Source organism: Halichoerus grypus, chromosome 1, assembly GCF_964656455.1.
Source record: "Halichoerus grypus chromosome 1, mHalGry1.hap1.1, whole genome shotgun sequence".
In the NCBI taxonomy this organism is placed as follows: domain Eukaryota; kingdom Metazoa; phylum Chordata; class Mammalia; order Carnivora; family Phocidae; genus Halichoerus; species Halichoerus grypus.
In genome coordinates this window covers 117,802,428-117,817,379 of record NC_135712.1, presented here as the reverse complement: position 1 = coordinate 117,817,379, position 14,952 = coordinate 117,802,428, and the positions used below count along the sequence as shown (strand labels likewise).

Sequence of the window (14,952 nt, the reverse complement as noted above, 5' to 3'; positions counted from 1 at the left end):
GCGTAAATACTGTCATTGCAGAGCCAAACAGGGTACTCTGATTATGTTCTTTTCTTGTAAAACTTTTTTTTACTCTTTCAAAAGTAATTATCTTTTTAAAACTTCTTAGTCTTCTATGTACTTATCCTTGATGTTTTTCCAAATGCCACCCATTTATCAGGTAACTATCTTACCTTCCAAGACCCCACCTCTGCTCTTCCAACTGGGACTACTTTCTAGACCTGCTGAGCAGCTGACATGCTGGGACTTCCATTCGTTGCCTAAGTATACGAGATCTCTTGTGCTGTAGTCTTATGGTTTTTTTCTTTTCTTTTTTCTTTCCTTCTTTGTGTCTTCCTTTTTTTCTTTCTCCTTTTCTTTCTCTCCCTCTCTTACAGCTACTTTGTTTATAATCCTCTAGCTTCTTAAGAAAGGGTGCATAAGAAGTAGATCTGCATGTCTAAAAATGTCTTTATTCTACCTTACACTAGATTCATAGTTTGGCTATACAAAGAAATCTATGATAAAACTAATTTTGCCTCAGAATTTTGATGTATTCAATGCTCAAATGCTTCCCAGTTCTCTTCAGACATCCTTTTTATCACTGGTATTCTCAATTTCAAGGCAATCTCTATCTCTTTTCATTCACCGTGCTAAGCATTTGGTGGCCCTGTCAATTTAGAGTTGCGTGTCCTTTAGTCCAGGAAATGTTTTTATCTTATTTCTTTGATACTTTCTTCCTTTCCGTTTGTCTCTGGTTTATTGTTCTGGAACTCCAATTAGATGGGTACCGGATCTGTGTACTCTTCCTCTAAATCTCCCTTCTTTCTGATTTTCCAGTTTTTCTCTTGTTCTTCCTGAGATTTCTTTGGCTTTGCTAAAGCTTTATCTATTGGAATTTAAAATTTCAACTTAACAATTTCTTATTCTCCAATTAATCTTTTTCCCCCCCTTACATTCTTTCTTATGTTTTGGTTGCAATATTGTTTTATCTAAGTATATTAACTATGAGCTATCTTTGAAGTCTTATTTCCTACATTATCTCTATTTCTAGGTCCCTTTCATTTCTCTTTATTTTGGGCTGTCTCTTTTAATTTTAGAGATTTCCCCAAAACGTTCAGGATCTCTCACAGTCTAATATCTATTCATATTAAAGAGCAAGGCACTAAAACTGTGATTAGAAGCAGTGTTTGTGTTAAGGGGCTACATGACTTGAGGGCTTCTCTCTAGAATAGTCCCAGAGAGATCTACTTCTTACTTGGTAGTGAGCCAGCCTTTTGGTTGGAATATCTTCCAAAAGTCACCAGGTCTTTTCTTTAGAGTCCAGTGAATTTCTGAAAAGAACCATCTTCCCACTTCCTATATGAGCTATGGCTGGCTACAAACTGAGAATAGGCTGGGGAAAAGGAGCTTTACCTTAATATCAGTTTTCAGCCTTATATCTCTACTGTGTGCCTGGTGTCCCCATATTTAGGGAGCCCTCTGGAGAACATACCTCCAGTGCTCTGCCTGAAGAGGCAACTGCCTGGCTGTGTGGGGGAGGGATCTGAGGAGGAGTTGCATTCCTCCAAATACAGACTTTGAAACAATCCTCTTTTCAGCCCATGCCTCACTGGAAGCTCTGATAGCTTCTGACACTTCCAAGTTCTGAATCTCTTGGGATTTGTGAGGGCTGAGCTGCTCATCAACTCATTAAGATACTTTAGTTTGCAACTTACCACTGCTCTGTGAAATTAGTTACTACTCCTTCAATTGCTTTTCTTATCACAAACTCTTTTCAAATTTCTAATCTGCTGGTATTTCCTCTTTCACCTCTCTGTCCTTGTAGGTTTATACTTTTAAAATCACTTATTGTTCAGTTTCATGTAGTTTGGGCAAAGAGAAAACTTGTTTTCTCTTTGTACATAGAAGTTCAAGAAGTACATAGAAGACTAAGTACAAGAAGTACAAGAAGTACATAGAAGACTAAGAAGTTTTAAAATAATCAGCATTATTAAATTTTCTAATGCTTGTAGTGAAGATTAGATATATAGAGCTCCTAGAATAATACCTGGCACACAGTAGGCTCAGAAATTTTCTAAACTTGAAATAAACAAATGATTGGTTTTAAAATGATAATGATTAGGATATAAAGAAGCCAAATGTTATTAGGAAAAAGAGGTGATAAAAGACATGTTTAATGAGCTAAAGATTTAGAATCATATAATTACAAAATGGTAGTCTCAAAGAAATCCTGGATACAGTCTAGCATAAATAAGAAAATGGAGTTCCAAAGAACTTACATGATTTTCTCAAAGTCAGTTAATAAAAGAGCCTGGACAAAAACCATCCTGATTCCACAGTGATCTTTTCATTCCCTCAGAACATCAGGAAGACCCCAAATGGCTACAGGAAGCAGGGAGCTACCTGCTTGATAACTCAGGCTCTACATTTGAAGGAGGATGACAGTTAAGAGAATATTAAGAGATACACAGTAAGCTTAAAAACTCCTTCATTCTTCATTTCCTTCATCATCAAGGGCAGTTTCATATTCACAGCTTCAAAGCCTTATCTGTTGATTCCTTCCCTTCTACTTCTGTTTTCTCTCCCCTTTCCCCACCTGTGTTTTGATGTCTGACTTAAACCCAAATTCATCTGTTGGCAGCTACTGGGGAATAAGGGGCTGCCCAGAACAAAGAACAGTCCTACTTTAGCCACACTGGAAGCTGTAGAAGGGGAATGATATTTCTAGATGAATCTGCAGGCTCTGGTTTCAGACTTACTTCTCCCAATTCCTTCTTATATTCATTAGACATTTAAAGAAATTTTTTGGTTTTCTCAAAATGATGCTTCTTTAAATAACTTTCTAAAAACAGTAACTCAGTAACAAATATTTATTTTATTTTTTAAAGATTGTATTTATTTATTTGAGATAAAGCAAGGGAGAGAGAGAGCATGAGGCGGGAGGCGGAGGGAGAGGGAGAAGCAGACTCCCCACTGAGCAAGGAGCCCGATGAGGACTCGATCCCAGAACTCCAGGATTATGACCTGAGCCAAAGGCAGACACTTAATCGACTGAGCCACGCAGGCACCCCAATAACAAATAATCAGAAGAGCCAAATACCTTACCAGTAGGTTGAGGAAAAACTGGAGGAATGGTTCCGGGTGGTACAGCAGGAGGATAATTCGGAAATATTGGTGGAGGCAAAGGGAAATTCACTCCTAAGGAGCCCTATGGAAGTATTTAAAAGTTAGAAGACAATGCAACCAAAACATCTATAGAGATTAATTGAAAGTTTAGTAGAGAAGTCATGATCAATTCTTACCAATTGTTGTAAAGCAAAAAGTGCGGCTTTTTCCTTGGCTTCATTTTCAGAATGGCACTGTGGCCCATGTACCAGTAAGCCATTAGATAATTTTACCTGGCAAACTGTCATTGTCTAAAAAAGAGAATATGAATGTCCATGAAGTTATCTCTCTAGGATATTGACCTCCTCCCCACCAAGCTTAGTCTAAACAAGCATGTGACATTCTGTAAAAAATTCAAAAATTCAAAAGAGCAATCAATTTAGTTTTGGGTTGCCCTGCAAAAACTTTAGAATTGTTTCCTTATCTTGCAATGTTTACAAAATAAAATGCTCTTTAAGCTAGCTGAACGGTCAAGAATCCTAATGCAAACGAAAGCCAACAAAATTTTTTCTTTATACCAAGGACTGGAAACTGGGCCTTTTGCTCGTTTTTGTAAATAAGATTTTTTGTTTGTTTGTTTTTTTGCAATACAGCCAAGTCCATTCTTTCATGTATTGCCTGTGTCTGTTTTCATACCATAACAGCCCAGCTGAGTAGCTGTGACAGAGACCACAAAGCCTAAAATATTTACTATTTGGCCCTTGAAAAAAAATTTGCTGACTCCTGCTTTACACTGTCCTCCGAATAGCAGATATTTCATTAATATGAATTAACTGCCAAAATCTAAAAGACTTAGTGGTAATGACCAATTTTATGTTCACATTTAAGTTACAACTCTCTATTATACATTTTTTTCTTTTACAAAAAAAAATTTTTTTAAAATTCTACTTTTTTAAAAAGGTAGTCATTTTTATGTAATAATATTAGTTTAAGATTGCTTTCTGTTTTAGGTGAGAATGTATCAAGAACTTGGATATAAAGAGGATAAAACCACCTTTCCTGTAGTAAGTGGTTCTCAAGGTGCAGTCTGGGGAGCCTGAAACCCTTTCAGGAGGTCCTTGAGGTCGAAACTATTTTCATAATAATATTAAGGTGCTATTTGCCCTGTCCACTCCTAGTTTCTCACAAGTATACAAAGGACAGAAAACTCACTGATATAGCTTTAGATTCTACATTGCAACTAACTTCTAAGAAAATACCACATTTAAATGTAGTATCAAAAAATATCCATTATCTGAAAAGGTTATTAAAATTCTCTCCCTTTCTCTATCAATCTCTCTGGGGCCAGATTTTCTTCAGGTATTTCAACCAAAACATATCATAACAGATTGATATTAAGAAGCAGATATGAGAATCTAGCTTCTTCCGTTAAGCTAGGGATGGAAAAGATTTGCAAAACTGTAGAGCAGTGCTCCTCCTTCCACTAAATTTTTGAAGTTATTTTTAATAAATATTTTTAATTTTTTTCAGTTTCAATTTCCAATAGAGTTAATAAGGACATAACACAAGTAAACAAAAATTTGGGGGGGTCTTCAAAAAAAAAAAGTGGGAGTTTATGAGGCCAAAACTTTGAAAACTACTGCTGTAGACCAAGATCCCTAGCTCTATCAATCTGTCCAGGGTACGTGGTGCCCAGGTTCCTCTCTGTCAGCATCTCTGTGGGCTCTGGCATAAATGTGAGTGAGCCATAGTGGGAAGTAAAAATCTATGCCGCTCATAAAGTAAAAAGAACAAACAAAAAACCCCAGCTCCATTATATTATTTTTGACAAAGATTTTCAGTCAATTTATTTAAGTTCAGAGTTAAAGAAGTTATATAAATGGAACGGTAGTATACTATACCTGTGGTGTTCTAAGAAAGGAGAAATCTGGTTGTAGCATTCCAACAAGGGAACAAATTCGAGAAAGTTCAGTTACTGGTGTGGACACAGGAGGGATATGGCTGGGAGCAGGCCAACACACATGGTCCATAGGCTGAACATTATGGTATTCGCTAGCACTGTGAGGCTTATTCATATAAGATGCTACCAAAAAACAGAAAAGGATATATATATATATATATATATATAAATAAAATTATATATTGAACTGTGTGATTATTATAGGGTTTTATAGACAGCAAGCAGAAAATTGTTAAAAGGTTAAAAGAGGAATCTCTTGGGGCACCTGGGTGGCTCAGTTGGTTAAGCGACTGCCTTCAGCTCAGGTCATGATCCTGGAGTCCCGGGATCGAGTCCCACACCTGCTTCTCCCTCTGACCCTCTCCCCTTTCATGCTGTTTCTCACTCTCTCTCTCAAATAAATAAAATCTTAAAAAAAAAATAATAGAGGAATCTCTCATGACGCAAATATAGGAATTATTTAGTATTTCCTAAAATTACCAAGAATTCTATAGAGATTTTTAGATGATTATAACTGATTAATGATACATGACTAAGATAAAGATTTTAAAATTTGATAAGTAGCAGACTACCAAAAACTGTCATCTTGAGAGATCAATGACTATATAGTTATGTTTGAGCAAAGCAAAATTTGAACAAGCAGTTTTCTTGAGCTGATTTACAATGAATACCTAAGTTTTGAGGCTTTGGCTTCAGTCTTACTTGTCAAAATTCCATCTTACATTCTGAGACACATGGATAAACGGTTTTGTTGCTCCCAAATGATGCTGCTTAAAAGTTTTTCTAAAAGTAACCCTTTTAGGGGTGCCTGGGTGGCTCAGACGGTTGGGCATCTGTCTTCGGCTCAGGTCAGGACCTCAGTGTCCTGGGATCGAGTCCCGCATCGGGCTCCCTGCTCAGCAGGAAGCCTGCTTCCCCTTCTCCCTCTGCCTGCCACTCCCCCTGCTTGTGCTCTCTCTGTCTTTCTCTTCCTCTCTCAAATGAATAAATAAAATCTTAAATAAAAGTAACCCTTTTAAAAAGTGCTTTTATAGAAGATGATAAAAACATTCTAAAAGTTCACTTTCTTTATGATCAACAAAAATAGAACAAGAGCATATCCCAGTGAAGAATGAAACTAAGCCTCTTATTATTAAAGATTAAAAAAAGGTAAGTGGCTTGTCCAAAGTCACAGAACTTATTAGCTCTGTAATTTGGGCTAGATTCTGAGCTCTTGACTCTAAGAGATACGATATTCTTCACTATTCTGAAATAAAGTTACTTGTTTTTGACAGTGGAACCATCTTTTTCCAGTTTTGTTTTAAAATTTTTATTTTGTTCTTTTTTAAGAGCATGTATGTCACCATGATAGTTTCCTAATAGTTACTGGAATTTTAAATTATTTATTCTAATATTCACTAAAATAGAAAATAAATGAAGCTAAGCTCTGATTTTGATCCTTAATGAACTCATATCTGTTTATTTCAAAATGTTTTACCTCTAGAAACTTCTGTCCCCACTTACTTTTATATTTAGTCATTCTTCCTAGGAGGCTTCTGCAGATAATTTACACAGGCAAAATACTAAAGTACAGGCGACACAGAGCAGGAGCAATGACGGACGTGTATTAAAATCTGGCTGTGTGCCAGATGGTCTGCCACAGGCTTCACAGTTTTAAGTACCTACTTTCCAATGTCTACCTTCATTAATTTTTTTTTTTTCCCCAGAGAGGGAGAGAGAAAGGGGTTTGGGGCACAGGGTAAGGGAGAGAGAATCCCAAGCAGGCTCCTTGCCCAGCACAGAGCCTGATGCAGGGCTTGATCCCACAACCCTGAGATCATGACCTGAGCCAAAATCAAGAGCTGTACGTTTAACCGACTGAGCCACCCAGGCACCCTCCATTAATTATTTTTAACTGATTTTATAGCTTTTTCTATTTTTATGTTGGTCAAGCTATTGTAACATAGTATTAATATCAATTATTGGTACCTATAATATGCCAGACACAGTGCTAACTGCTTTATATGTATCATATAATTATCATAAGTCATTTGCAATGTTATTCTCATTTTGTAAATAGAAAAAAAAATCTTAAAATCTTAGTAAAGTTAAATAATGTATTTAAAGTAACATAATTGTTTTTAAGTTACTGAGAAAAAAACTATAATGTGAAAACTTTTCTAGGTTTGGGTACTACAGAATGAGTATCTGCAATAGCACAATTTAAGTAATCACAAGACAGGGACTATAGGTCTATTGGTTACATAGTTATATTATTATTTAATGACACAAGCATAAAAATTATACTCTTATTTGTTACTCTTAATTATACTCTTTTAAAAATATAAGTAGTTTTGGGGGCGCCTTCGGCTTGGGTCATGATCCCAGGGTCCTGGGATCGAGCCCCACCTCGGGATCCCTGCTCAGCAGGAAGCCTGCTTCTCCCTCTCCCACTCCCCCTGCTTGTGTTCCCTCTCTCGCTCTGTCTCTCTCTGTCAAATACATAAATAAAATCTTAAAAAAAAAAAAAAAGTAAGTAGTTTTATCTTCAAAAAGCACATGACAAAAAAAACCCCAAATGAATCGCAGTTTTGAAATGATATTGGTTGTTAGTAATAGTACTTAGTTTACGTACTTAATTTCTTATTTTGTTTACCCTGGGTGGAAGGTCCATATTCATCTCTTCTATTAGAGGAAACAGTGACTTCGTTACCAAACTGCTTCATTTCATTTTTATGGTCCACAGCATCAGAGCCATCAATTTTTAGTATTTCTTTAAGCATCCGAGTTCCCTTCTGTTTTGAAAATGATTGGTATGGAGATGGTGGGGGTAGGTAGAGAAAAGTTAACATTAGACTTACAGAGCTTATAAACCCTTCTTTTAATAAGTTCCATTGTTAAAAATTAAGATGGTAACTACATTCAGAAAGGAATTAAGCAAAATCAACAGTCTAGAGTTGAAAAAAAATACCCACATTTCCTGCCATAGAAACAATACTTAATCCTTCTGCTTAACCTAACCAAATTGCCTGGTAGCAATGTTTGAAAAGCAAGGGAGCTATATGGTTTAAAGAGGAAAACAAACAAACAGCTAAATTGCCCAGGGCAGCCTGGTTTTCCTCACAAAATGACAATAATGATGTAACACACCAGTACACGGGAGACAAAACTGTTTTAACAGTTGCATGGGGCATGTATGCATAGGCCACAACAGTGAAATTACTATAGTGTAAAAGCTCCTACAAAATACGAACCATAGCAAATGATTGTGGTGACAAAAGTTCTTCACTTGGAGGCTCTTCATGATGAGATGACTGTACTTCATTTTCTTTGGAGATATTCAAGGATGCTAAAAAGTTCTCAATTCCAGGGTTAGGCTAAAAGAATAAATATTTTGTGCATGAAGATGAAAATATAAGGACATGGAAAAAGTTAAGAATTTTAGGTACAAAAATGATCATTTAATGTTCACTTAATCATCTTCCCAGGTGCTAAAGTTTGGGAAGAGAAATTGAATAAATGGTCTTTTACCTTATCAATAGCATTTGGGTAACTGGTCACAACCTTCTGGTTTTCTGACACTTCTGCACTTTCATTTCTCTTCAATAGCTTAATATTACATTTGGCAGGCCCTCCAAGCATCTATAAAAGAGTAAGAATGAGCTTTCTGTGCAAATAAAATAGCTGTTACTTAATAGTGTTGTAAGTAAATTGCTGCCAATTTTTTATGTGCCATTTTCTTTTATATCATAAGAAGGGGACCTATAAACTTGGATGAGGAAAAAACTTAGATCTTTATCTTCATTAACTTCTATATGAATTTAGAAGTTTTCCTTCAATTATGAATGTAGGCAATAGAGGTGATTCTAATTGTATTTCAATATAATTAATTTTCTTTCAAATCTTATGTATTTTATTTTAGCATTAAAAACATTATTCTGGGGCGCCTGGTGGCTCAGCTGTTAAGCCTCTGCCTTCGGCTCAGGTCATGATCTCAGGGTCCTGGGATCGAGCCCGGCATTGGGCTCTCGGCTCAGTAGGAAGCCTGCTTCTCCCTCTCCCATTCCCCCTGCTTGGGTTCCCTCTCTCGCTGTGTCTCTCTCTGTCAAATAAATAAATAAAATCTTAAAAAAAAAAAATTATTCTGAGAAAGAATCCATAAAAAAGTTTATAAATCCCTTCTCTAGAAGAAAGGAAATTATAGCTAAGAGTTTCAGAAAAGGAGGGCCTTAAAAGTCAACCATTTCCTGGTATCTAAATATTAATGGGTTCCATTTACTGAGACCCTGTTATGTGCTGAATATTCTGCTAAGATGTCTTTTATAAATTTGATACATTACTAGCTTATAAGAGATCTAATTTTTAAAAAACTTTGTATGACAATAATATGCATATAGAAAATACATATACTATAAGTGTACGTGAATGTTTTTAGAGTAAAAATTTGTTATTCTTTGATTATAAAATGTGTATATTCAGGTGCCTGGGTGGCTCAGTTGGTTAAGCAACTGCCTTCGGCTCAGGTCATGATCCTGGAGTCCCTGGATTGAGTCCCGCATCGGGCTCCCTGCTCAGCAAGGAGCCTGCTTCTCCCTCTAACCCTCCCCACTCTTGTGTACTCTCTCATTCTCGCTCTCTCAAATAAATAAATAAATCTTTAAAAAAAAAATGTGTATATTCTCCTTATCAATCAGCAGAGACTATACAAAGTAAAACATAGGGCGCCTGGGTGGCTCAGTTGGTTAAGCGACTGCCTTCGGCTCAGGTCATGATCCTGGAGTCCCAGGATCGAGTCCCGCATCGGGCTCCCTGCTCAGCGGGGAGTCTGCGTTTCCCTCTGGCCCTCCCCCTCTCATGTGCTCTCTCTCTCTCTCTCAAATAAATAAATAAAATCTTTAAAAAAAAAAAAAACAAAGTAAAACATAAATGATCTCAGCTTCCTCCTACCAAGCTACTCCACAGAATTAACCATTAACTTTGCTATGTTGATCTGAATGGTTCACTGAATACATACACATTATTTCCACAAATTTTATACATATATACATACATTCATGTATGTAGGTATGTTCGTATGTATGTAGGTATGGTATGTATATATAGACCACATATATGGACTGAGACAAGTGATCTATTTTTACTCCATTTTAAAGATGAAGATAGTTGAGGCTGTGAGAGGTATAGTGAATTGCTCAAGGCCACCCAACTATTAAATATATATGTATGTATATATACGTGTGTGTGTGTGTGTGTGTGTGTGTGTGTGTAGTGCCAAACCCTGACTCTAGTTGTGTAACCTCCCATCCAAGTCAGGCAGTTGCTATACTTCAGCAACCTTCTTGTCACACACCTTATGGATTTTTTTTTTTTTTTTTTTTTTTAAAGATTTTATTTATTTGACAGGGAGAGACACAGCGAGAGAGGGAACACAAGCAGGGGGAGTGGGAGAGGGAGAAGCAGGCTTCCCGCGGAGCAAGGAGCCCGATACGGGGCTCGATCCCAGGACCCTGGGATCATGACCTGAGCCGAAGGCAGATGCTTAATGACTGAGCCACCCAGGAGCCCCCACCTTATGGATTTGGGCTGCAAAATTCAGATGCCACAGAGCTACCAATTGTAACAAAAAGTTGGCTACTAGAAATATGATTTAAGATAGCTTACCTGCTTATTTGACATTTTTTGTAATCGACTCTCAGTTTTAGGACTCTTACACTCTTCTTTAACTAAAAACAAGAAAATAGGAATTTTGGTAAGTGAAAAATATTGCTACAAAGCAGTTAAATTTACCATATATTTGCCACAGCAAGGCACTATGTTGCTGTTTTGAACATTCAAAGAATTCTAAGAAGACAAAGACCCTCATTTTGAAAAACCTGTAGAGGAACAGAAGAGATACTCACAGATAACAACAATAAGGGAAAAGGAAAGGTGACATGTAATTGAGTCTCCAAGTAGGTAAGTCTGCAAAGGGCAGAGTAGGAGGCTAAGCATTCCAGGCAAAGGAAATAATAGGAGAAAAGAAATGGAAGCAAAAAACATGGAATGTATTTATGGAACTCTTAAATAGACTAGTTGCACTGGAGGTCAAGGAGTATAATGGAGCTAATCTGGTAGGCAAAGGGCAACCAATCACAGAAACGTTTTGAGCAAGTAGTGATCTGATCAGAATTGTGTTTTAGGGAGATTAAAATATGGCAGTGGCTTATTGAATAGATAGGAGAGTAAGAGAAAAACTAGGAAGCTATTTTATTATTCCTGTTAAGGGGAAATTGGGAAAATGGTAGGAAAAATGAAAAGGATAAATTAGAAAAGGAAGGAAGAGGGGTGCCTGGGTGGCTCAGTTGGTTAAACGTCCTGGGATTGAGCCCTGCATTGGGTTCCCTGCTCAGCGGGGAGCCTGCTTCTCCCTCTCCTGCTCCCCCTGCTTGTGCTCTCTCTTTCTGTCAAATAAGTAAATAAAATCTAAAAAAAAAAAAGAAAAGAAAAGAGGAAGGAAGAAAGGAAAAAAAGAAAAAAGGAGGGAGGAAGGAACAAAGGAGGAAAGAGGGTGAGAAAAGAAGCAGGGAAAAGGGATGGGAAGGAGGGAAGGGATGGGATGAAGAGAGAAGGGAAGAAATGAACAAAGATAGGAAGACAGGGAACAGAAGGGGGGAAATAAAAAGGGAAGGGGAGGAGAGGAAAGGGAGGTAAGGGAGGTAAGGAAGAAAAGGAAGGATGTAATCTTGCAAAAAGGAGGATATGAAAAAGCAAGTTAACATGTATTGACATTAAGCCCTTGTTGAGACACACACACAATAAAACTAATTGGAATTCCAAATAATGTAGTTTACACACATTCATGTAAATAATAATTTGAAGAAAAATCACAACACATTTCAATTAAATATAAAATCTTTAAGCTATATTTATCAGATTTATAGGGACATTAATCTATAGTTAAAATGTAAAAGAAACAAAAATAACATATAGATACTTGTGCAAATAATAGTTTAGCAGTTATCAAACTGAACCAAAGTTATAAAACCACAATTTTTTTTTGGAAAATAGCTTTTTATTTATTTATTTATTTTTAAGATTTTGTTTATTTGACAGACAGAGACACAGCGAGAGAGGGAACACAAGCAGGGGGAGTGGGAGAGGGAGAAGCAGGCTTCCCGCTGAGCAGGGAGCCCGATGCGGGGCTCGATCCCAGGACCCTGGGATCATGACCTGAGCCAAAGGCAGACGCTTAACGACTGAGCCACCCAGGCGCCCCGGAAAATAGCTTTTTAGAAAAATATTTAAAAAGACCATTCTTGGGGTGCCTGGGTGGCTCAGTTGGTTGAGCATCCAACTCTTGGTTTCGGCTTGGGTCATGATCTGTGGTCATGGGATCGTGGGATCGAGTCCTGCGTCATCAGGCTCCATGCTCAGTGGGGAGTCTGCTTCTCTCCCTCTGCCCCTTCCCGCCATTCATGCTCTTTCTCTCTCTCAAATAAATAAATCTTAAAAAAAAGGCCATTCTTATACTATATGTAACATATATATATATACACACACATAAAATACATGCATGTATACAATATAATAAATTAGACTCAGGACTCTGCACATGATTATTTCCTCTGCTGGAAAGCTCTTCAGCAAATGTTTTGCATACTTTATCCCATTCCACTCCCCTTTATTTGGGTCTCTGCTCAAATGTTATGTCCTCAGAGAGGCATTCCTTGACCATTCTATAAAACACCCCCCTACCTATACTTTTTTTTTTTTAATTTTTTTTTTTTTTTAATTTATTCACTTGAGACACAGAGATACAGAGAGAGAGCATGAGCAGGGAGAGAGGCAGCGGGAGAGGGAGAAGCAGGCTCCCCGCTGAGCAGGGAGCCCGATGCGGGGCTCGATCCCAGGACCCTGGGATCATGACCTGAGCCGAAGGCAGACGCTTAACGACTGAGCCACCCAGGAGCCCCCCCCCACCTATACTTTTAATCTGCTTTATTTTTCATCATAGCACTATCATTACTACACATTATGGAATTTATTGGATAGTTTTGTTTGTTTGTTTTTTGGGGTTTTTTTGCCTATTATCAGTCTCCATCTTAGAATGTAAAGTCCATTAGGCTGGAAAACTTGTCTGTCTGGTTCAGTCATATAACCCTAGCACCTAAAACAGTACTTTGTATATACAGCTCAATAGATAGAAGCTGAATAAATAAATGAATAACAAATGAGTCATATTTTGAACACAAAGAGCAATTTGCAGCAATTTGGGAATATTCTGATCAAGAGAGAAACTAACGGGGCGCCTGGGTGGCTCAGTTGTTAAGCATCTGCCTTCGGCTCAGGTCATGATCCCGGGGTCCTGGGATCGAGCCCCGCATCGGGCTCCTTGCTCTGCAGGAAGCCTGCTTCTCCCTCTCCCACTCCCCCTGCTTGTGTTCCTTCTCTCGCTGTGTCTCTCCTGTCATATAAATAAATAAAAAATAAAAAATAAAAAAAAAAAAGAGAGAAACTAACTGCAAGATGAAGATTCTCATCTCTGTATCTGCATTCCCTACTGTGCCTGAAACATAGTAAACACTACTAAAGGACTAAATAAGTAAAAATATATAAATTATGTAAGAAATATTAACAACAAAATATACATATTTTTAATAAAAAATTATAATATAGGTTAGAGTAACTTAATAGGCAAGTGTTTACACACAAAAAGGTAACTAGATTACGCTGAACAAAATTTATTCAAAAAGTAGTGAGGGGACATCAGCAAAAACGTCAGAGTAAGGACCTTTAAAAATTCTGTCCTCCATAGAGGCCTAGTATCCAAAATCTATAAAGAACTTATCAAATTCAACAAAGAACAAATAATTCATTCAAGAAATGGGCAGAAGACATGAACAGACATTTCTGCCAAGAAGACATCCAAATGGCCAAAAGACACATGAAAAAGTGCTCAACATCACTCGGCATCAAGGAAATCCAAATCAAAACCTCAATGAGATACCACCTCACACCAGTCAGAATGGCTAAAATTAAGTCGGGAAATGACAGATGTTGGCGGGGATGCGGAGGAAGGGGAACCCTCCTACACTGTGGGTGGGAATGTAAGCTGGGGCAGCCACTCTGGAAAACAGTATGGAGGTTGCTCAAAAAATTGAAAATAGAGCTACTCTATGACCCAGTAATTGCACTACTGGGTATTTACCCCAAAGACAGAAATGCAGTGATCCGAAGGGGCATGTGCACCCCAATGTTTATAGCAGCAATGTCCACAATAGCCAAACTATGGAAAGAGCATAGATGTCCATCGACAGATGAATGGATAAAGAAGATGTGGTGTATATATACGATGGAATATTATGCAGCCATCAGAAAAAAAATGAAATCTTGCCATTTGCAACAACATGGATGGAACTAGAGGGTATTATGCTAAGCGAAATAAGTCAATCAGAGAAAGACAAGTATCATATGATCTCACTGATATGAGGAATTTGAGAAACAAGACAGAGGATCACAGGGGAAGGGAGGGGAAAATGAAACAAGATGAAACCGGAGGGGGAGACAAACCATAAGAGACTCTTAATCTCAGGAAACAAACTGAGGGTTGCTGGAGTGGAGGGGGGTGGGAGGGATGGGGTGGCTGGGTGATGGACACTGGGGAGGGTATGTGCTATGGTGAGTGCTGTGAACTGTGTAAGACTGATGAATCACAGACCTGTACCCCTGAAACAAATAATACATTATGTTAATAAAAAAAAATAAAATAAAAATTCTGTCCTCCATAAAAGCAACAAGAAAATGGGCATAAATTACCCGAATCCAAATTTTTAGAGTTATGGAAATTAATCAAAGGCCTGTAGCAATCTGGGGGGTATTTATTCAAGAAAAAAGACTGACTCTCAAAACAGTGAGCTTTATGGTTTAACTTGCCATAGTCTCAATCC

At 37.6% G+C, this 14,952-nt stretch overlaps 1 protein-coding gene across 5 annotated transcripts in view; it reads right to left on the bottom strand.

Moving 5' to 3' along the window:
- Positions 1 to 14,952, bottom strand: part of XRN1 (5'-3' exoribonuclease 1) — a 112,952-nt gene that overhangs the window by 8,439 nt on the left and 89,561 nt on the right. For 4 of the 5 annotated variants that reach the window (XM_078070964.1, XM_078070981.1, XM_036096342.2 and 1 more), the window contains exons 34-40: positions 10,688 to 10,749; positions 8,558 to 8,668; positions 8,281 to 8,403; positions 7,662 to 7,821; positions 4,989 to 5,170; positions 3,285 to 3,398; positions 3,088 to 3,190 (exon numbers count right to left, since the gene is read on the bottom strand). In XM_078070964.1, coding sequence (XP_077927090.1) covers positions 3,088 to 3,190; positions 3,285 to 3,398; positions 4,989 to 5,170; positions 7,662 to 7,821; positions 8,281 to 8,403; positions 8,558 to 8,668; positions 10,688 to 10,749 — 855 coding nt within the window. The remainder of the gene's footprint in view (positions 1 to 3,087; positions 3,191 to 3,284; positions 3,399 to 4,988; positions 5,171 to 7,661; positions 7,822 to 8,280; positions 8,404 to 8,557; positions 8,669 to 10,687; positions 10,750 to 14,952) is intronic. The other variant, XM_078070967.1, reaches the window with a different exon arrangement.